Here is a 16,584-nt window from a genome sequence, read left to right on the forward strand (position 1 = left end):
CAGGCTGATAAAAAAAATCTTACTATGGAGGACCATGCAGGTACCCGTCAAGAATTTCAGACCAAAGTCACCTTCCTATCATATGTAGAACATATCACTAGGTTTCTGATTCCCATAAGCAACAGAAAATGGAGCTTCATAGAAACAGAACATTTATGGCACAGGAGAAGGCCATTCAACTCACCTTGTCTGCGCCAGCTCAAAGAGTTATCAAGCTCAATTCTGCTTTCCAGCCCTTGGCCTTACAGCTTACTCACTTCAAGTGTATTCAAATATTTTAAACAGGACAAGGTTTCTGCCCCAACCACCTCTTTTAGGCACCGAGTTTCACCACATTCTGAGTAAAGAATTTCTCTTCAACTCTGCCCTGCAACCCCCTCCCCACCCCCCATATCAATGACTTTAAATCTACTCCCTGTCATTACTGACCTATTTGCTAATGAAATATCTAGGCCCTTAATTTTATGTCCAAATTATACCCCTCAGCCTCCTATGTTCCAAAGAAAAGGATCCCAGCCTATCCAATCTTTCCTCACAACTCAGTTCAGAATTAAACACTGCAGGAAATAACGTATTTAAAAAGGATAGAGAAGAACTAGAGGAGGCGGACTAGCTGTGCATACAAGGGTAAGATAATGGCAGTAGGAGAAAGGGATGCAGCTATCAACAAGACAAAAATAGCATCCAAAAGAATCAATTGCATTAATTGGTTCATCTACAGGTTACCTAACAGTGGAAGGGAGGTGGAGAATGAAACATGCAGACAAATTAGGAAAATTAAAAAAACAATCGGGACTTCTTTTCAAACAAATATATAAAAAGCGTACAAGGGAAGATTTGAGTTTGGATCAGGCAATGGGGAACAAACCAAAGCACATCAGATAAGTAGAACATTTAGGCAGTAGAGACTAAAATCGAACATACTAAGATGATTCTAGAAAAGGACAGGGTTATGAGAAAACTACCACTAATTTAATAGATGGGAGAAAAGTTAATTTTGAGGGGCTTAGAATAGAACTTGGGAAAATAAATGGGCAAAAATATTTGCAAACACAGAAAAACGGAAATAATTAAAACTGTGTTCAGAATGCAGGCAAAATATGTTCTACTAAAAGAAAAACTAAACGAGAGAGAATCCATTGATGAATAAAGAAAAAGGAACAATTGAAGGTTAGGAAAGAGGCACGCATTAAGTACACGGACAAAAGAGGGATGCATGATAACACAGATTAGGAGAAAAGAAAAAAAATTAGGAAGGCAAAGAGGAACTACGAAATTAAATCATCAAGGAACAAAATATTTTACAAATACATCAGTTAAAAAAGGAAGGCAATGATGGGAATACTGCCATTAGAGAAATAGAGGATAATATTGGTAATAGAAAAGGTGGCAAAAATATTAAAAATTATTTTACTTCAGTGTTTACCAGGGAGACAGAACAGGTAGATATAATATTGAATAGATGAGCAATAAATAATGAAAGGGTTTTTATAGCATGCATAAGAGCATATTTTCTTTAGCAGAGAAGAGCACAACTAAAGCCAATCAATAGAAGATACTTGCCAAGAAATCCAATGAGTATTTCAGAAGAAACCTTTTTACCTGAAGAGTGGTAATAATGCGAAACCTGACCACAGGGAGCAGTTGAAATGAATAGTATAGATGCATTTAAAGGAAAACTAGACAAGCATATGGAGGAGAAAGGAGGAGAGAGTTCCAATGGTACATTTAGATAAGATGGGAGAGGCTCAAGTGGAGTATAAATATTAGCATGGGCTGGTTCGACTGAATGACCTGTTTGAGTGAAGTATATCCTGTGAAGTGTATTTTACATAATCCATTCCCTACAACACCCTCGTTAACCTTTTCGGTACCTCCTCGGGGAAGATGATGGCATTATGGTAATGTCACTGTACGAATAATCTAAGGATCCAAGCTAATGATCTGGGCGCGGGGGACATGTTTAAATCTCACCAGGGCAGCTAGGGGAAATTTGAACTCAATTAACAAATCAGGAATATAAAAGCTAGTCTCAGTAAAGGTGACCATGTAACTATTTGTCACAAAAACCCATCTGGCTCACTAATGTCCTTCAGGAAGGTAAATTTGTCATCCTTACCCAGTTTGGCCTACATGTGACATCAGACCCACAGAAATGTGGTCGACTCTTAACTGCCCTCCAAAATGCCTCCTAGCAAGGCACTCAGTTGTATTCAGATAGAGATGGCTTATCACCACCCTCAAGGGCAATAAATGTTGGCCTTGTCAGGAATGTTCACATCCAATTAGAAAAACCCTTCTCCAATGTAATGACCAGAACTGTGTACAATACTCTAGCTATGGTCACATCTATGTTTAATACGGTTCTAGCAAAACCTTCCTGCTCTTCTACCTTGGCTAATAAAAGGAAATTATCGCATATGCCATCTTAACCACCTCATCACCTGTCCTGCTACCTTCACAGATTATAGACACGCATTCTAAGTTTCCTCTGCTCCTCAACGCTTCTCAGTACCCTACCAAGTATTACCTGCTCCCTTGCCTTCTTTGCTTTCCCTAACATGCATTACCCCTCATTTCTCTGAATGGAACTCCATTTGCACTTTTCTGGCCATCTGACCATTCCATTGATATCTTCAACTTCATTCTATTTCAAACATAATAAGCTAAGCTGTTCGCAATATGGCTGACAAAGTGATACAGCCGAAGTGAAAATAACACATCTGAACATTAGGGGACCTAACCACCCAATTAAGAAATAAATCATAATCTGTTTTAAAGATGATTAAGTAGCTATTCCAAGAAAATTATATTTGGCTAGGAAGAGTAAATAATTTAGGAAGAAATAAAAATAGAAAATGCTGGAATTACTCAGGTCAGCCTTTGTGGATGGGGAGGGGGTAGGGGGTGGTAGGCTGGGAAGACAAACAAATTTCTAATAGGGTGGAGGGCAGAAGAATTTAAATGACCAAAAGCTTTCATGTTGCAAGGCCAAAGTGAGTGGTTATCAGAAAAGTAAAAAACAAAGTCTTGCACTTTTCACAACCATGAGATATCTCAAAGTGCTTCACAGCCAGTGAAATTCTTTTTGAAGTGTAATCATTGTGTTGTAATGTTAGAAATAAGGTGTATCTGGTGGAGGTGTGAATGCTAGGATAGCTGCTGTCTGAACATGAAATGAAGGAAAAAGAGAAATGAGAAGCAAAAAAAAGAAACCAGAAACATAAGAGGTTGTGATCGTTGAACTGAATGCTGAGACCAAAAGACTTTAAAATGCCAAGCCGAATAAGGAGGTGCGGGTTCCAAGCTTCACTGGAACACCATAGCAGTAAGAAGTTTAACAACACCAGGTTAAAGTCCAACAGGTTTATTTGGTAGCGTGGCTTTTGCTACCAAATAAACCTGTTGGACTTTAACCTGGCATTGTTAAACTTCTTACTGTGTTTACTCCAGTCCAACGCCGGCATCTCCACATCATGGACACCATAGCAGGCCAAGGACAGAAAGGTATGTATTTGATCTCCCCATTGTAGAGGAGATCACATTGGCAGTAGCAAATACAGTACAGTAAACTGAAAATAGAAGTGCTATTTGGGGGAAGAGGAGGAGTTGGTGGAAGTGGCAGGGGCAGGCACAAAATTTGTTGATTAGGAATGAAGACAATCAGTGCCTGACTAATCCCACTGTACATCCTGGTTATTCGCTTTTTATGAGAAATAGAAACAAGACTAAGCCATTTGGTTCCTTGAGTCTGCTCTGCCATTCTGCAATATTCTGGCTCATCATCTACCTCAAAAGCATCAAAATAAACTGCAACCTTGAAGAATCACATGTTTATTTTTCCCCAGCAGGTTACTGATAATTCTTCATCCCCAACAAAATTTCTAATGCTGCCCCAAAGCATCACCATCATTGGAACCTTATCTGTTGCTTCCAAAAAAATCATCTAACTCCCATTATAACTGGCTCTTCTTGCAATCAGATTTATTCCAATTTCCTCCATATCAATATATAAAAGCCTATATAAATCCTAGGCCATCCACTGCCAGGGATGCAAAGGAGGAAGCATCAACTGTTTTTCATGACATCATCCACAACACAGAGAGCCCAGTCAACTTTCTTCATTGCACATATTTTGCTACTAAACTCAAAAATAAATTCAGTCAAATGAATAGCTACTCACATCTCCAGCCACTTCTGGGCAAAGGTTTTAAAGACTACCAGAGCCAAAAATGGCTTAAACACCAACACGAACTAATCCTATGCATACTCAACTCACTAGCAACACTTGCAGGCTCATCACTTTTCACTTCAAATAATGAACAAATGCATCTCTCAACTCTAGTACAATCTGACACCAAAACAAAGATGGGATAGATGTCATGGTAGAGAAAATAATTCACTGGCTACACCTGAAATTAGAAAGACACAAAGGTAAGAGGCTATAATAGGGAGATCCATAGCCAAAGGACTAGGCTGATCATAGAAGCAATGTATTCTATACATGTTCCTTGTGCCTCACACAAATGAAATACTATGCCAACCGAGCACTCAACAACGTCCCTCAACTTCATTTCTCCTTTTTATCCCCCCATGTGATCTTAGCTCCAGAAATTACCTTGACCGTACTAATTAGTGACTCAGACCATGTGTTACAAATTGTACTGTACAGGGTGCTTAATGCACATATATGTATAAGTGGTGTGAGCTCTACAAAGCAATAGGTACTCTGTTGCACTTCACTCTAGGATTTAACAACTGAAACAAAAAATTGTTGCGGTAAGTAGGGTAAAAAAAATGAAAACATATTAGTTGATACGATAGCCATTTCAAGTTACTTTTTCTGTGGGGGTTGATGTAAAGTTCAGCAACGTGCTAAAATTGATTGTTCAGCCAGTGAGAAAGCATGACTGTCTAAACACACAAACCTAATGTATAACACGCTATATACGCAGGTATTTTGATTCAAGAGACTTGCATGCTTAAGCTAATCTCCATAAATGTTACTTTTGGGGATCAAGACTACACAAACTTCAATATAATTGTATTATTAATACACTGAAGTTTGAGACATCAATGCTCCATATTTCTGACTAGAATGTAATCAAAACCATTGCTTGCATCTTCAGTGTTAAGCCTAAAACATGCCGATTCGTCAATAGTATAAATCTGACAATTTGTATCTTAACAAAAATTAGCCGCAATTGTTCCAATTACATTCCTACATCACTGACACTGGTGTTGCAGCCTGCAGTATAAACTCCCACTCCTAAGCACACTTCAACTTCTGGTATCAGAGCATCTGCGAGGGATTTTAATGAAGCAAGACTGACTACAATAGGCTATCAGACAGTGCATCATTCTTAGGTAAGCAAGATACAGCAAATTAAAATTTAGAAAGCTTGCACAATTTATCGAAACATAGAAAAAAGCAGGACTAGGCCATTTGGCCCTTCAAGCCTTTCTCCGCCATTTATTTTGATCATAACTGATCATCTAATTCCATATCTAGAATTTGACAGAGAAACTAGCCAGTTGAGTGTGTTTCAAAGCAAATCGTTCTTCTTGGTTTGAACTAAAACTTACCAGAACAAAAAAAAAAAAAGTTAAAAGTCACAAAAATAGCACATCTGTCTTTTACTACATTGAGTATTATCACAGAATAGTTATGGTGCAGGCCATTCAGCCCTCCCATGTCTGCACCAGCTCTCTAAATGAGCATTATGACTCAGTGCCATCCCCGGCATATTGTTTCTATTCAAATCATCTAACGAACTCTTGAATGTCTCCATTGAACTTGCCTCCACTACATTTCCAGACAGTGCATTCCAGACCCAAACAATTCATTGTGAGAAAAAAAAAATTCTCATCACATTTGCTTCTTTTACAAAATCACTTTAATTCTACGTCTACTCATTCTTGAGCCTTTTACAAGGGGAACAGTTTCTTCCTTTCTACTCTGTCCAGCCCCTTTATTTTGAACATTTCAATCAAATCTCCGTGTGGTCTTCTTCTCTCCAAGGAGAACAATGCCAACCTCCCCAATCTAGCCTCATAACCAAAGTGCCACATCCATAGAACCATTCTCTAATGCGCTCACATCTTTCCTATGGTCTGGCACTCAGAACTGTACAAAATACTTCAGCTAAGGTCTAACTAGTGTCTTGTATAACCTCCTGCTCTTGTACTCTATTGCCCTATTAATAAAGCCCAGGATGCTATATGTTTTACTAACTGCTCTTCCCATCTGTCCTGCCATCTTCAATAATCTATGCTCCTGCATCCTCTTAAGAATTTTACCCCTTATTTTGTATTGTATCCCCATGTTCTTCTCATCAAAATGCATCACTTCACACTCCTCCGCAGTGAACTTCATCTGCCACCTATTTGCCCACTCCACTGCTGGGGCTATCCTTACTAACTTTTTTGAACAAGGGCATACATAACATTTGCAACTCTACAATCCTCTGGAATCTCCTGAATCTAGAGGAGACTGAAAGATTGCCAACACCCCTGCAGTTCCATTCTCACTTCTTTCAACATCCTGTCCCAATGCCTTGTCAACTTTCAATTCAACACTTCCGCCATATCAATTTTGAACCCTTCTAGGGTCAGATTTTCTTCATTGGTCTCCATTGACCTCCTTGGTAAAGACGGATGCAAAGTATTGATTTAATTTTTTGTTTTTAATTAATTTTTACTTGTTACAAAACCAATTAAAAAACCAAATTCAAATTTAATCCAATTCATGGTCCCCACAAGAGGGACAAACAAGATACAAGCTGACAAGATAAGGCATTGCACCCCATCTTGGGCTTGATCTTAGCCACTCCCCCTGCTTCCATGTGTAAATTCCCTTTTTGGTGCCTAATTGGCCCTACTCCTTTTACTGTTTATATGTCTATAGAAAGACTTTAGGATTCCACTTCAATGTTGGCTGCCAGTCTTTACAAAGTCTCTTGCGAAGAACCAACATGGGCATGACAGTATAAGTGTCCTCCTCCTGTGCGGTCGCCATCATGCTCCAAGATTCATGGAATTCGGAATAATCAAGTTGTTTATTACAGAATATGCTCCTGTTTTTCAGTTTGTACATGTAGTTGGGATAACAACTTGCATAAGAGAAATGCAAGGACAGATTAGTTTTATAAGAACATAAAGATACATTTTATATGCTGGTGAGACAGGATGTTTAATTGTGCCATGACACCAGAGGGAGCATTTCCTGCACACGGAGTGTCAGAGTATTGGCTGCTGCATTAAAACAAACAAGTTGGCTTGAAGCTAAAGATAAAGTTCAAGTTACCAATTTTTGGGTCTGTGCAGTTCTTCACCAAATACAAGTTCTGATACCTACTTTACCCATCATTTATCAACTGTTCCCTCCGTAAAACATGCTTCTGAAAATTCTGTGAATGACGTAGATATATAATGAAGAAATTTCAATAAATGAGACTCCCAGCTTCCAATGAACTTAAGACTATGGAGAATTAGTTGCAATTTTTTAATGGCAAAAACCCATAGAAGTATTTTAAATAAAATACTTAAAAGAAATTTATAAGATTCAAAACAATGATTCAAAGTCTCATTATCATCCATCTGAAATAATTGGGAAACATGAGGGGTTCCCTTAACACACTGGGCAGGAAACAATATTGAAATTAACTAATTTATTTTGTTTATTTTCAATGATCTGATTTATTATGGATTGTAGCAAGTTAATTAGTGATGTATATGGAGGTGGGTTGACCCCTCTAAAGCTGCAGCTGTTTCTCTACCTGGGTACCACTGCAGACCTTTAAGAATACGTCAATTGTCAATCACAATGCTAAACGCTCATTTAATGGTGATGTAAATAGGCTGTGTTAAAAAACAAGATTTTATGTAGTAAGATATGGAAAAATTCCATCCTGTCCCAACAGCTGTACATGTGCTGGTACCTGCAGCGTGGATCGAATGCACATGCGCAAGTGTTCTTGACACGCTGGTAGGAGTTGCAATGGATGAGAACGGCTGCAGTGTTACGGGGAGTAGAATCCTTTTTCTACTTTTGTTATGCTACAGTACCGCTGTGTATCTGCAGTACACGGATAGCAATTGTCCCCATTGGGAATGAATAACAAAAGCTGGCCGTGCCAATGTTCATATCCCTTAAAAACAGATTTTCACTGGTGCACTCTAAAATCAGCAACCAGAGAGAATGTTATCCCACTTATTTTAAAACGTGCCATGAACTGACCTGACTGCGAACCAACACTGACCGTATCATACTTTTCTCCACTTTTAATAATTATATATTTAAATTGAGTATGGTTGTCAATTTGTTGCTTGCACTTACTTAGAATTAGGTTATGTCACTGACTTTCATTCCATTATTTCTGAGCTGGCAATGAATCCAGGTTCCGATGATAAAATTATCATGGTAACGTATTGTTACAGCCTTTCCTCGGTAACTATATTTACATGTGCGCACACACTGAAATCTGAAACACTCAATTATTAGGAAAGAAATCTGATTACCTTGTTGAAAATTTTTCGGTTGATTTTTATTCACAGTGAGGTCTAGGGGTCCCTCCTGCTCCTGGTGAAAGTTCTGAGTTTGCTTGGCAGGAGGATCATTTGGGACTGAAACAGATTCATCGGTCGATCCAGTCTGACTTTCATGAACATGATTACTTCTGGATATATATTCAATTGCAAATTGACGAATCATTCTTTTCATTATTTCCTGAGCAACTAGAGGAATGTTGCGATCACAGTTCTGAGGAAGGTCTAAAAGGATTAATGTTATATATTAATGGAAATGTACTGCATAAAATAAGTGTTCATTTCAATTATTACGGCATACAAGAGTGAATTACATTTCCTCTATCCACATATACATTAATTAAAAACAGAAAATGCTGGAAAAATTCAGCAGTTCTGGCAGCATCCGTGGAGAGATAAATAAAATATTGTTTCGAGTCCATATGACCTTGTCAGGGCATTAAGTAAACTTAGTACAATATAATTGGAATAATTTCCTGGAAACATCACCGAAACAATGGGACAAGTACAGCACAATAGCAATTTTCAGCACCAAAGACAGCTTGTGCTGGTTTTAAACTATGCCAGCTGTCTTGATCTTTTGCACTACATCTGCTAACTTGCTAGTGATTAATAGAGCTTTACTTGCATGCAAAAGAGCAACTTGTTGGGATTTTCTAGATTTTGTCTGGTTTTCTGGTGACTGCAAAGGAAACTAGGTGAAGGATCATCAGAGGACATCTGATGTTAATATATTTTGACTCTTGTGCGAATTTTCAAACAGCTTCACCTTTGGCACAGTAGCAACCTTTTCCATCTCAATCTTTCTGCCCAGAGACATCAGATTCTCTCAGCCCAATATTTTTCACTTCTTCCAGTGGTCAATTGGATAAAGGAGCTGCAATGGCATGTCTCATCAGCATTCCTCAATTCAGCTTTTTAAAATAAATGATGTAGAGAATGAGGAACGGTGGAGTAAGGCATCCCCAATGTCCTGAGTGTGTACTAATGGGTTTGAAGGTTATATCAGGACCTTGGAGCAGCAATGTATGTGGCCACGTGTGAAATTCTTCAGGAAGAAAGGAAGCCACGGACTTTGTGAGATATCATCACTATGGCTCTCCATTTTTATAGCTCCAGATAGATCCAGTCACCCACTTTACAATACCAACCAGAAGCTGCAAGAGCCTACATTCAACAGGTGACAGGGCAGCCGTTTTCATCCAGTATGGCATATCCCTTGCAGAGCAATGATTACAAGCTGGCTGGGGTTCCCTGGGATGTAGGCTATCGATTGAACCTACTTTAGCGGGGAACCGGCAACATTCATTATAGGAAGAAATTACACTTGCTAAGTTAGCCTATGATGCCCATAAAGGACTCTGCATTTCAATGCAGAGCATAACCAAGAAGCTGCCAGGATGCTTATATCCTTTGCCATTCCACCACCACTGATTATTCAAAGATGATCAAATAAATAGATGGATCCTGAGCAATTACACCTACCAGCTGTCACCATGGTTGATGGCACCATTCTGCACAGCACAGGATTATTGCAATCATGCACATACAGTGAACAGGCAGGTAGTGGAGAGAACAATGGAGGTCCAGAGGTTGGAGGTTGCCCTACAGTATCTGCTGCAGAGAGGCAAGAATTGTTGTGCCCTGCTGGGTAAAATACAGTTTTGTCTTGCTGGAAGGGATTAGTCAGAAAGTGTCTGGTGAGGAGTGCATTAAATCGGAAAATCTCAAGACCCTAGTTCCACAGCCAAGTGAACAAGAAAATCAGATGGCAGCTCCCAGGAAAAGTGCTCAACAACTGATTGCCCCACCTTCAAAAATCCCCACCAGTAGCATCAGCAATTCGCAACCATTTCCGTTGATAGTTTCCTTTGGGGAAGTTGTTGCAAAGACTGAAGACCAGGCAACACCAGAAATAATTAAAACTTTATTCAACAATGTCACTCGAAACATGATTCAAATTTCAAGGAAGTGAACTTTCAAATAGAAAACAGTGACAAGGTCCAGAACCTTCTACACTGCTCAACAGCAATGGAAACGTGTGAACCTTCAAAGTTTTGGCATTCAGATTATTATATAAACAAACACACTCCACTGAACATTATTTCATTGTGAACCTTAAAGATGCGACTGCAACAAAAGGCCAGCATCAGTAACAGTGCCAAGGTAGTTGACTATCAAAGTATAAAAAAGAGTACCCAAATTTAAATCAACATTTTTCTGTAAACACTGCTTAAATGTTTGTTCATCCAAAAAAACCTTACTTTGGCTATCAGCTGCACTAATGACTCAATATAGAAAGAAAGCATCATCAAACAATCCAGTTCATAGAAGTTACAGGTTAAAAAGCACATTGCCAAAGACAGTTGTAGAGCAAAAGGAGCAACCGTACATTATTGTCCAAAAAACAGCTCAGTCAGCAACTACACAAAGCAGTAAAACTGGTCATGCAGTTATGGCATTGTACAAAGCAGCCCCTGGGTCAAAAGGAGTTGGAACGGATAGACTCAGCAAGCAGACATTCACTAATTTTTGAACACGGTGTGCCAAAAATGTGACTCTTAACAAAATATACTGTTGCAAGTGCCGATTTCGATGAGATCATTGGAGGTAGCAAAGCTGCCGTGAATGCTGGACTGAAGGGGAATGGGGTTCAGCAGTCTCTCAACACACAGCAGTTGGTTCTTGAGAGGGATCTGGTTGCTGGTCACATCTTGAGAGAGCTTCTGAGAAGTCCAATCTTGCCTGCCACAAACATCAGCTGATTGATTGATGTCACATCCCAGAAGCCTCAAGTGACTGCTTGAGTAAAAGACCAGAAAGTACCATTTACTGTGCCGCCAAAATCAATGAATGCAGTCCGATTCCAGTGGGGAATCCATGACTTTGGCAGAAATTACAGGAATGCCTTTGCAACCAGTGTGAGCCACCGTCAATGACTGACACATACCTATTGTGCTCAAAGCATGTAACTTAAAACATAAATCTGTTAAGTCTGGTTCTCATGACTCTTCACAATTTGGCTGTCTACTCCTCCTCATTGTTCTCTGGTCTCCCAGATTGTCAAGGCAGCTTACCAGACGTTGCCTTACAGGTTGCTCAGAGTGCCTGTATCCAAATGGCTGCCCTTGACAAGACAACTGAGTGATGTGGCCTGAGTGTCTTTGGGGTCAGGGGTGCTGAAGAAATTGCACTCCTGCAAGAAGACAGGGGACATGTTCGCCCTCTTCAATAGAGCCTGTGCAATGGTTTGCGACCGTTGTATCATTTTCCCTTAGAGGTGCTCCTTTCCCTCCTCCCGCCTATGTACGTACGTACACACCCACCACACACACAGATTCTTGTGTCCTTAAGCCAGGTTCACCCTTTACAGTTTGTTGCTGCCTGGTTGACACAAAGTCATAGTTCAAAAATATCTCTCTTTAGCTAACCAGAGATTAAAGGGGCATGTCAACAACTAAGACCAGGTGTTTTCACCGAATATCAGACTTAGCTAGTACTACAGATATTGTTTGGACGCTGTATTTTAAAGAACTAGCGCCTGCCAATGCAGGTTATATGACAAAAATAACATGCGCTGCTCAAAGAGCATTTCAACATCAATGCCCTTGTCTGATTTTTGAAAGGGAGAGCTGGTGAATGTCTGACCCTGCCAGCTCTGACCAGATAGATGCATTTTCTATGACACTGTTCAGGGGTCCATTGGGGGGGGGGAAGGCACACAGAATTTCTACAGGCAGTTAGTAAGACCTTCTTCCAGAGATCCTAGCTAAGATGACTGGATGGAGATGGGCGACCTTTCTCCATTAAGCATCCAGCTCCTCCTCAACTCAATTTATTGCAGGTCACTCGACAAGAAACTGCTGACCCTCTTCTCAGTGGACTTCACTGTAAAAAGAGAGATAGTGTTGTGACACAGGAAACAACCTTTAAAGTATTTTTTAATAAAAAGAAATTGGAGAGAGAAAACCATGCTCCACTTACCACAATGCCCAAGCTTCACTTTTGGTCTTGTCTCGTCTGACCCTCCCATGCGATGGCTGCCCACATTTCCCAGCAATTACTTAAGCCTCTTCCGAGCTTGTTGTGTTATATGTTTGGGCACATGTGGTTAAAATTCATTGGAAACTGCACTGCAAGTTGCTGTCAGCAAGATCAATGTGGAGATTGAATTGTTCGCTAAACTGCTGTTTATACCAATCCAAAGAATTCCAGGCCTACAAAGCCATGAAAATGATAATATAGGAAAGTGAAGTTACTTTGCATACAGCCACTAGATGGAGCCAGTGTGTCTTTAATAAAAATTCTAAACTTGGCAGAGAATATTAGGAGCATACAGAATGTATAAACAGTAGACCCAAAACTGACATCCGTGTACAATCCCTCGGGCACCACTGTGTTAATTAAACATATGTCTTAAGCATCATTGTCACCCAGCACACATTACTTTCATGCATAGCAATCAACACTGAAAATATTCAACTCAAAATAACATACAACTTAAAACTGAAGCTTCAACAAGCCTTTTATGTACATCATGAAAATATAACATTATACCTTTTTTGTGAAAGATAGCATTAAGAAACTTGTCTGCTTGGCATTCAAGCTTTTCAGTGTGGGACTGCCCCTGAGATAGAGATTCCTCAGTAGATGTCAGTGTTGTAGGTGCACTCACAGACGAGATATGATCCTAGAAATAGTAATGAATTGTGTACAGAAATATTTTGAGATAAACCAAATGGAAGAAAAGGTTAAGTTTCACAGTCAAAATATTGGGACCATAACATTACTAAAAGCTAGTGCTAATGATAGAATACAAACAACCAAAATTTCCAAATCCCAGCATAAAGTTAATTTACAATTATGAATCCTCAATTAAATATTATTTTCAACACATATTATGGCATAAGAAATTTATCTTCCATGTTAGACAGATCTGTAGTTTTATCGGGTTTTAGCCCTTTTTGAAAGAGCTATTGGATTGGTTATTCTTCAGTTCTCTGGAGTTACCAGTACAAGTTCAAGGATGTTTGAAAAATTGTGACCAGAACCTCCCCACTATTTCTTCTCGGTCTTTGTGTGTTCTAGGATGCATGCCATCCTGGTCTAGTGCCTTTTCTACTTAAGTTTCTTCAATCTTTCAAGTCCATTTCTTTATCTAAAGTTGTTATACAACTGCTTCATGCTCCATTTGTAGCCTACATTCCTGAGACCATACTCTACTCTGAAAATTGACACTCATTTAATGTTCCTTCATTCTCACATCTCATTAGTCCTATCTTTTTTAAACTATTCCTTTACTTTGTACTTTCTTTGTAACTTGCAGTGAGTTGCCCACATCATTTTTTAAACTTATATTTTTGATTGGTCTATTTTGTTTTGGATTTTAAAAAAAAATTTAACTCCAATCTGTCACATATTAATTTTGCTACTCATGCAAGGCACTACAGTCTTTACTAATGAGATCTATCCATCTACCCTAATCATATCCTCTTTGAATATTTTCCATTGATTATCAACTACGTTGTTAACTTTTGTCTAGGATAGTTCCCCTTTCTCAGTACAATTGGGTTTTTCGGTCAAGCACGTCCATTTCTTCACGTGTTCACATTTTAAATTGTTATGGTCGCCGATTCCCCATAGTCCTTATAAGACCCAATAAATTTCCTAGGACTAGACCCAACATTGCTTTTCTTATTAAACTAAAATATACAGATCCCTTACATTATGCAAATATAGGCTTACGCAAAAATAGTCTGTCATCTATTTTATGACCCTTAAGTTTGTTTCTCGCATCTCTGTCCCATTTCTTCCTTTATTCCAAGAGCATCACGAGATCAATTTCAGATCCACACCTGGAGGGATTGATTACGTGATGGTCCCATAGGAAATGTCAAAAAGTGGTTACAAAAGTACTTTGAAAATTTACCTTGCTGTAAAACTGAAGTCAACTTGAAGGCAAATGAAATGGACCTTTTTATAAAAAGAATGCTCTCAAGTTCAATATTAGCTCTCAAAAGAAAAATGCTTCTGTTTAAAAAAATCTACTGACTACCCACTTGTCTCTTTTCTTATCAATGCTGTGTATTCACAGGAAGTGAAAGGACATGGTCTCTTGGCCTTTTCTTTGTTCAGTGTCATGCCAGCAGAAACATCAAGCAAACTGCCTATCCTGCCTCCCAATGTTGTTCTCACCAGACACCTGATGCCAAGCTCAGATGAACATACAAGTTATTGTCGGAGTACATATGAATGTTCACTGGAATCTCCAAATTGATTTTCATTGTCTAAAGCAGTCTGCTCAGATGCCTTTTGTGAGTCTTAATCTCAGTTGCTCTAATATCTCATCAGACCTGCATTCAAATTAATAGTAGAATTTTTAAACAAGTCATCAGAAATGCTGCAACATGAGTCTCCATAGTTGATAACTATAGAGTTCATATGTTAGTGCCTATAGAACCCACCGCCAACTACTTTCAGCATTTTAAATTTTCAGGAGCTGCATTAGATAGTCATGGATCTCATACAGGTCACCAGCTCTGAAACAACAAAATGCCAACCAACTCTGTATTCACAATAAAGTATTGATGTGTGTTATTAAGTGATCAAAGAAATTACTGATGCTGCTAATAGTAGGTCTTGACAGAGGTTGAGGGGCGACCTGATAGAAGTCTACAAGATTATGAGAGGCATGGACAGAGTGGATAGTCAGAAGCTTTTTCCCAGGGTGGGAGAGTCAATTACTAGGGGGCACAGGTTTGTGCGAGGGGCAAGGTTGAAAGGAGATGTACGAGGCAGATGTTTTACACAGAGGGTGGTGAGTGCCTGGAACTCGTTGCCGGGGGAGGTAGTGGAAGCAGATACGATAGTGACTTTTAAGGAACATCTTGACAAATACATGAATAAGATGGGAATAGAGGAATATGGTCCACGGAAAGATAGTGGGTTTTAGTAAGTCGGGTAGCATGGTCGGTGAAGGCTTGGAGGGCCAAAGGGCCTGTTCCTGCGCGGTAATTTTCTTTGTTCTTTGTAGTAAGAGACAGATAGAGGCCCAAAGTAGCAAAACATAAAACAGATAGAGGATCACCACCACAATGGCATCCAATGCTGTTGAGTTGGTAAATGAATGGCTGAAAATGCAAAATGCATAGGAATAATTGTGAAATTGAGTATATTTGGTGAAGTAACTTGAATTTCCACATTATTCACTCCAACATGTGAAGCACTGTTCTAGAATTGGTGATTTTCAAATTCTGCTGGCTGACAAATTAACAACTGGATAAAAGCAAATTACTGCGGATGCTGGAAAATCTCGGCAGGTCTGGCAGCATCTGTGAGGAGAGAAAAGAGCTGACGTTGAGTCCAGATGACCCTTTGTGAAAGCTAAAAGGCATAGAAAGTGGGAGATATTTATACTGCTCGGTGAGGGAATGAAATATGAGTCATAGCTACAGAAACCATGGGAAAAGGCTGCTAATGGCAGTCCATAGAGAGAATAAAGGATGTGAATGGCCAAACAGCAGAGAAGCTGTGACAGATGAAGATGGGGCAGGAGGGGGGGTTAAATTTAGAAAAAGACCATTCACACTCTTTATTCTCTCTACGGACTGCCATTAGCAGCCTTTTCCCCTGGTTTCTGTAGCTATGACTCATATTTCATTCCCTCACCCTGCAGTATAAATATCTCCCACTTTCTATGGCTTTCAGCTTTCGCAAAGCGTCACCTGGACTCAAAACATTAGCTCTTTTCTCTCCTTACAGATGCTGCAAGACCTGCTGAGATTTTCCAGCATTTTCTCTTTTGGTTGCACAATTTAGCAACATTAGGCTACCATACTTCATAGAATCCATTCAGCCTATCTAGTCTGCACCGATAACAATTCCACCCAAGTCCTAACCCTGTAACCCCATATATTTATCCTGCTGGTCCCTGGAAGGGGCTATTTAGCACGGCCAATCAACCTAATCTGCACATATTTGGAGTGTGAGAGGAAATCAGAGCACACAGAGGAAATCCATGCAGACATGGCGAGATCG

General features: G+C 39.4%; 1 protein-coding gene across 9 annotated transcripts in view; it reads right to left on the bottom strand.

Annotated features, from left to right (window-relative positions):
• Nucleotides 1–16,584, bottom strand: part of lcorl (ligand dependent nuclear receptor corepressor-like) — a 130,830-nt gene that overhangs the window by 58,649 nt on the left and 55,597 nt on the right. For 8 of the 9 annotated variants that reach the window (XM_078215338.1, XM_078215330.1, XM_078215351.1 and 5 more), the window contains exons 4-5: nucleotides 13,105–13,237; nucleotides 8,521–8,772 (exon numbers count right to left, since the gene is read on the bottom strand). In XM_078215338.1, coding sequence (XP_078071464.1) covers nucleotides 8,521–8,772; nucleotides 13,105–13,237 — 385 coding nt within the window. Of the gene's footprint in view, nucleotides 1–8,520; nucleotides 8,773–12,344; nucleotides 12,388–13,104; nucleotides 13,238–16,584 lie in introns of those variants that run through there. The other variant, XM_078215358.1, reaches the window with a different exon arrangement.

Source organism: Mustelus asterias, chromosome 1, assembly GCF_964213995.1.
Source record: "Mustelus asterias chromosome 1, sMusAst1.hap1.1, whole genome shotgun sequence".
Taxonomy (NCBI): Eukaryota; Metazoa; Chordata; class Chondrichthyes; order Carcharhiniformes; family Triakidae; genus Mustelus; species Mustelus asterias.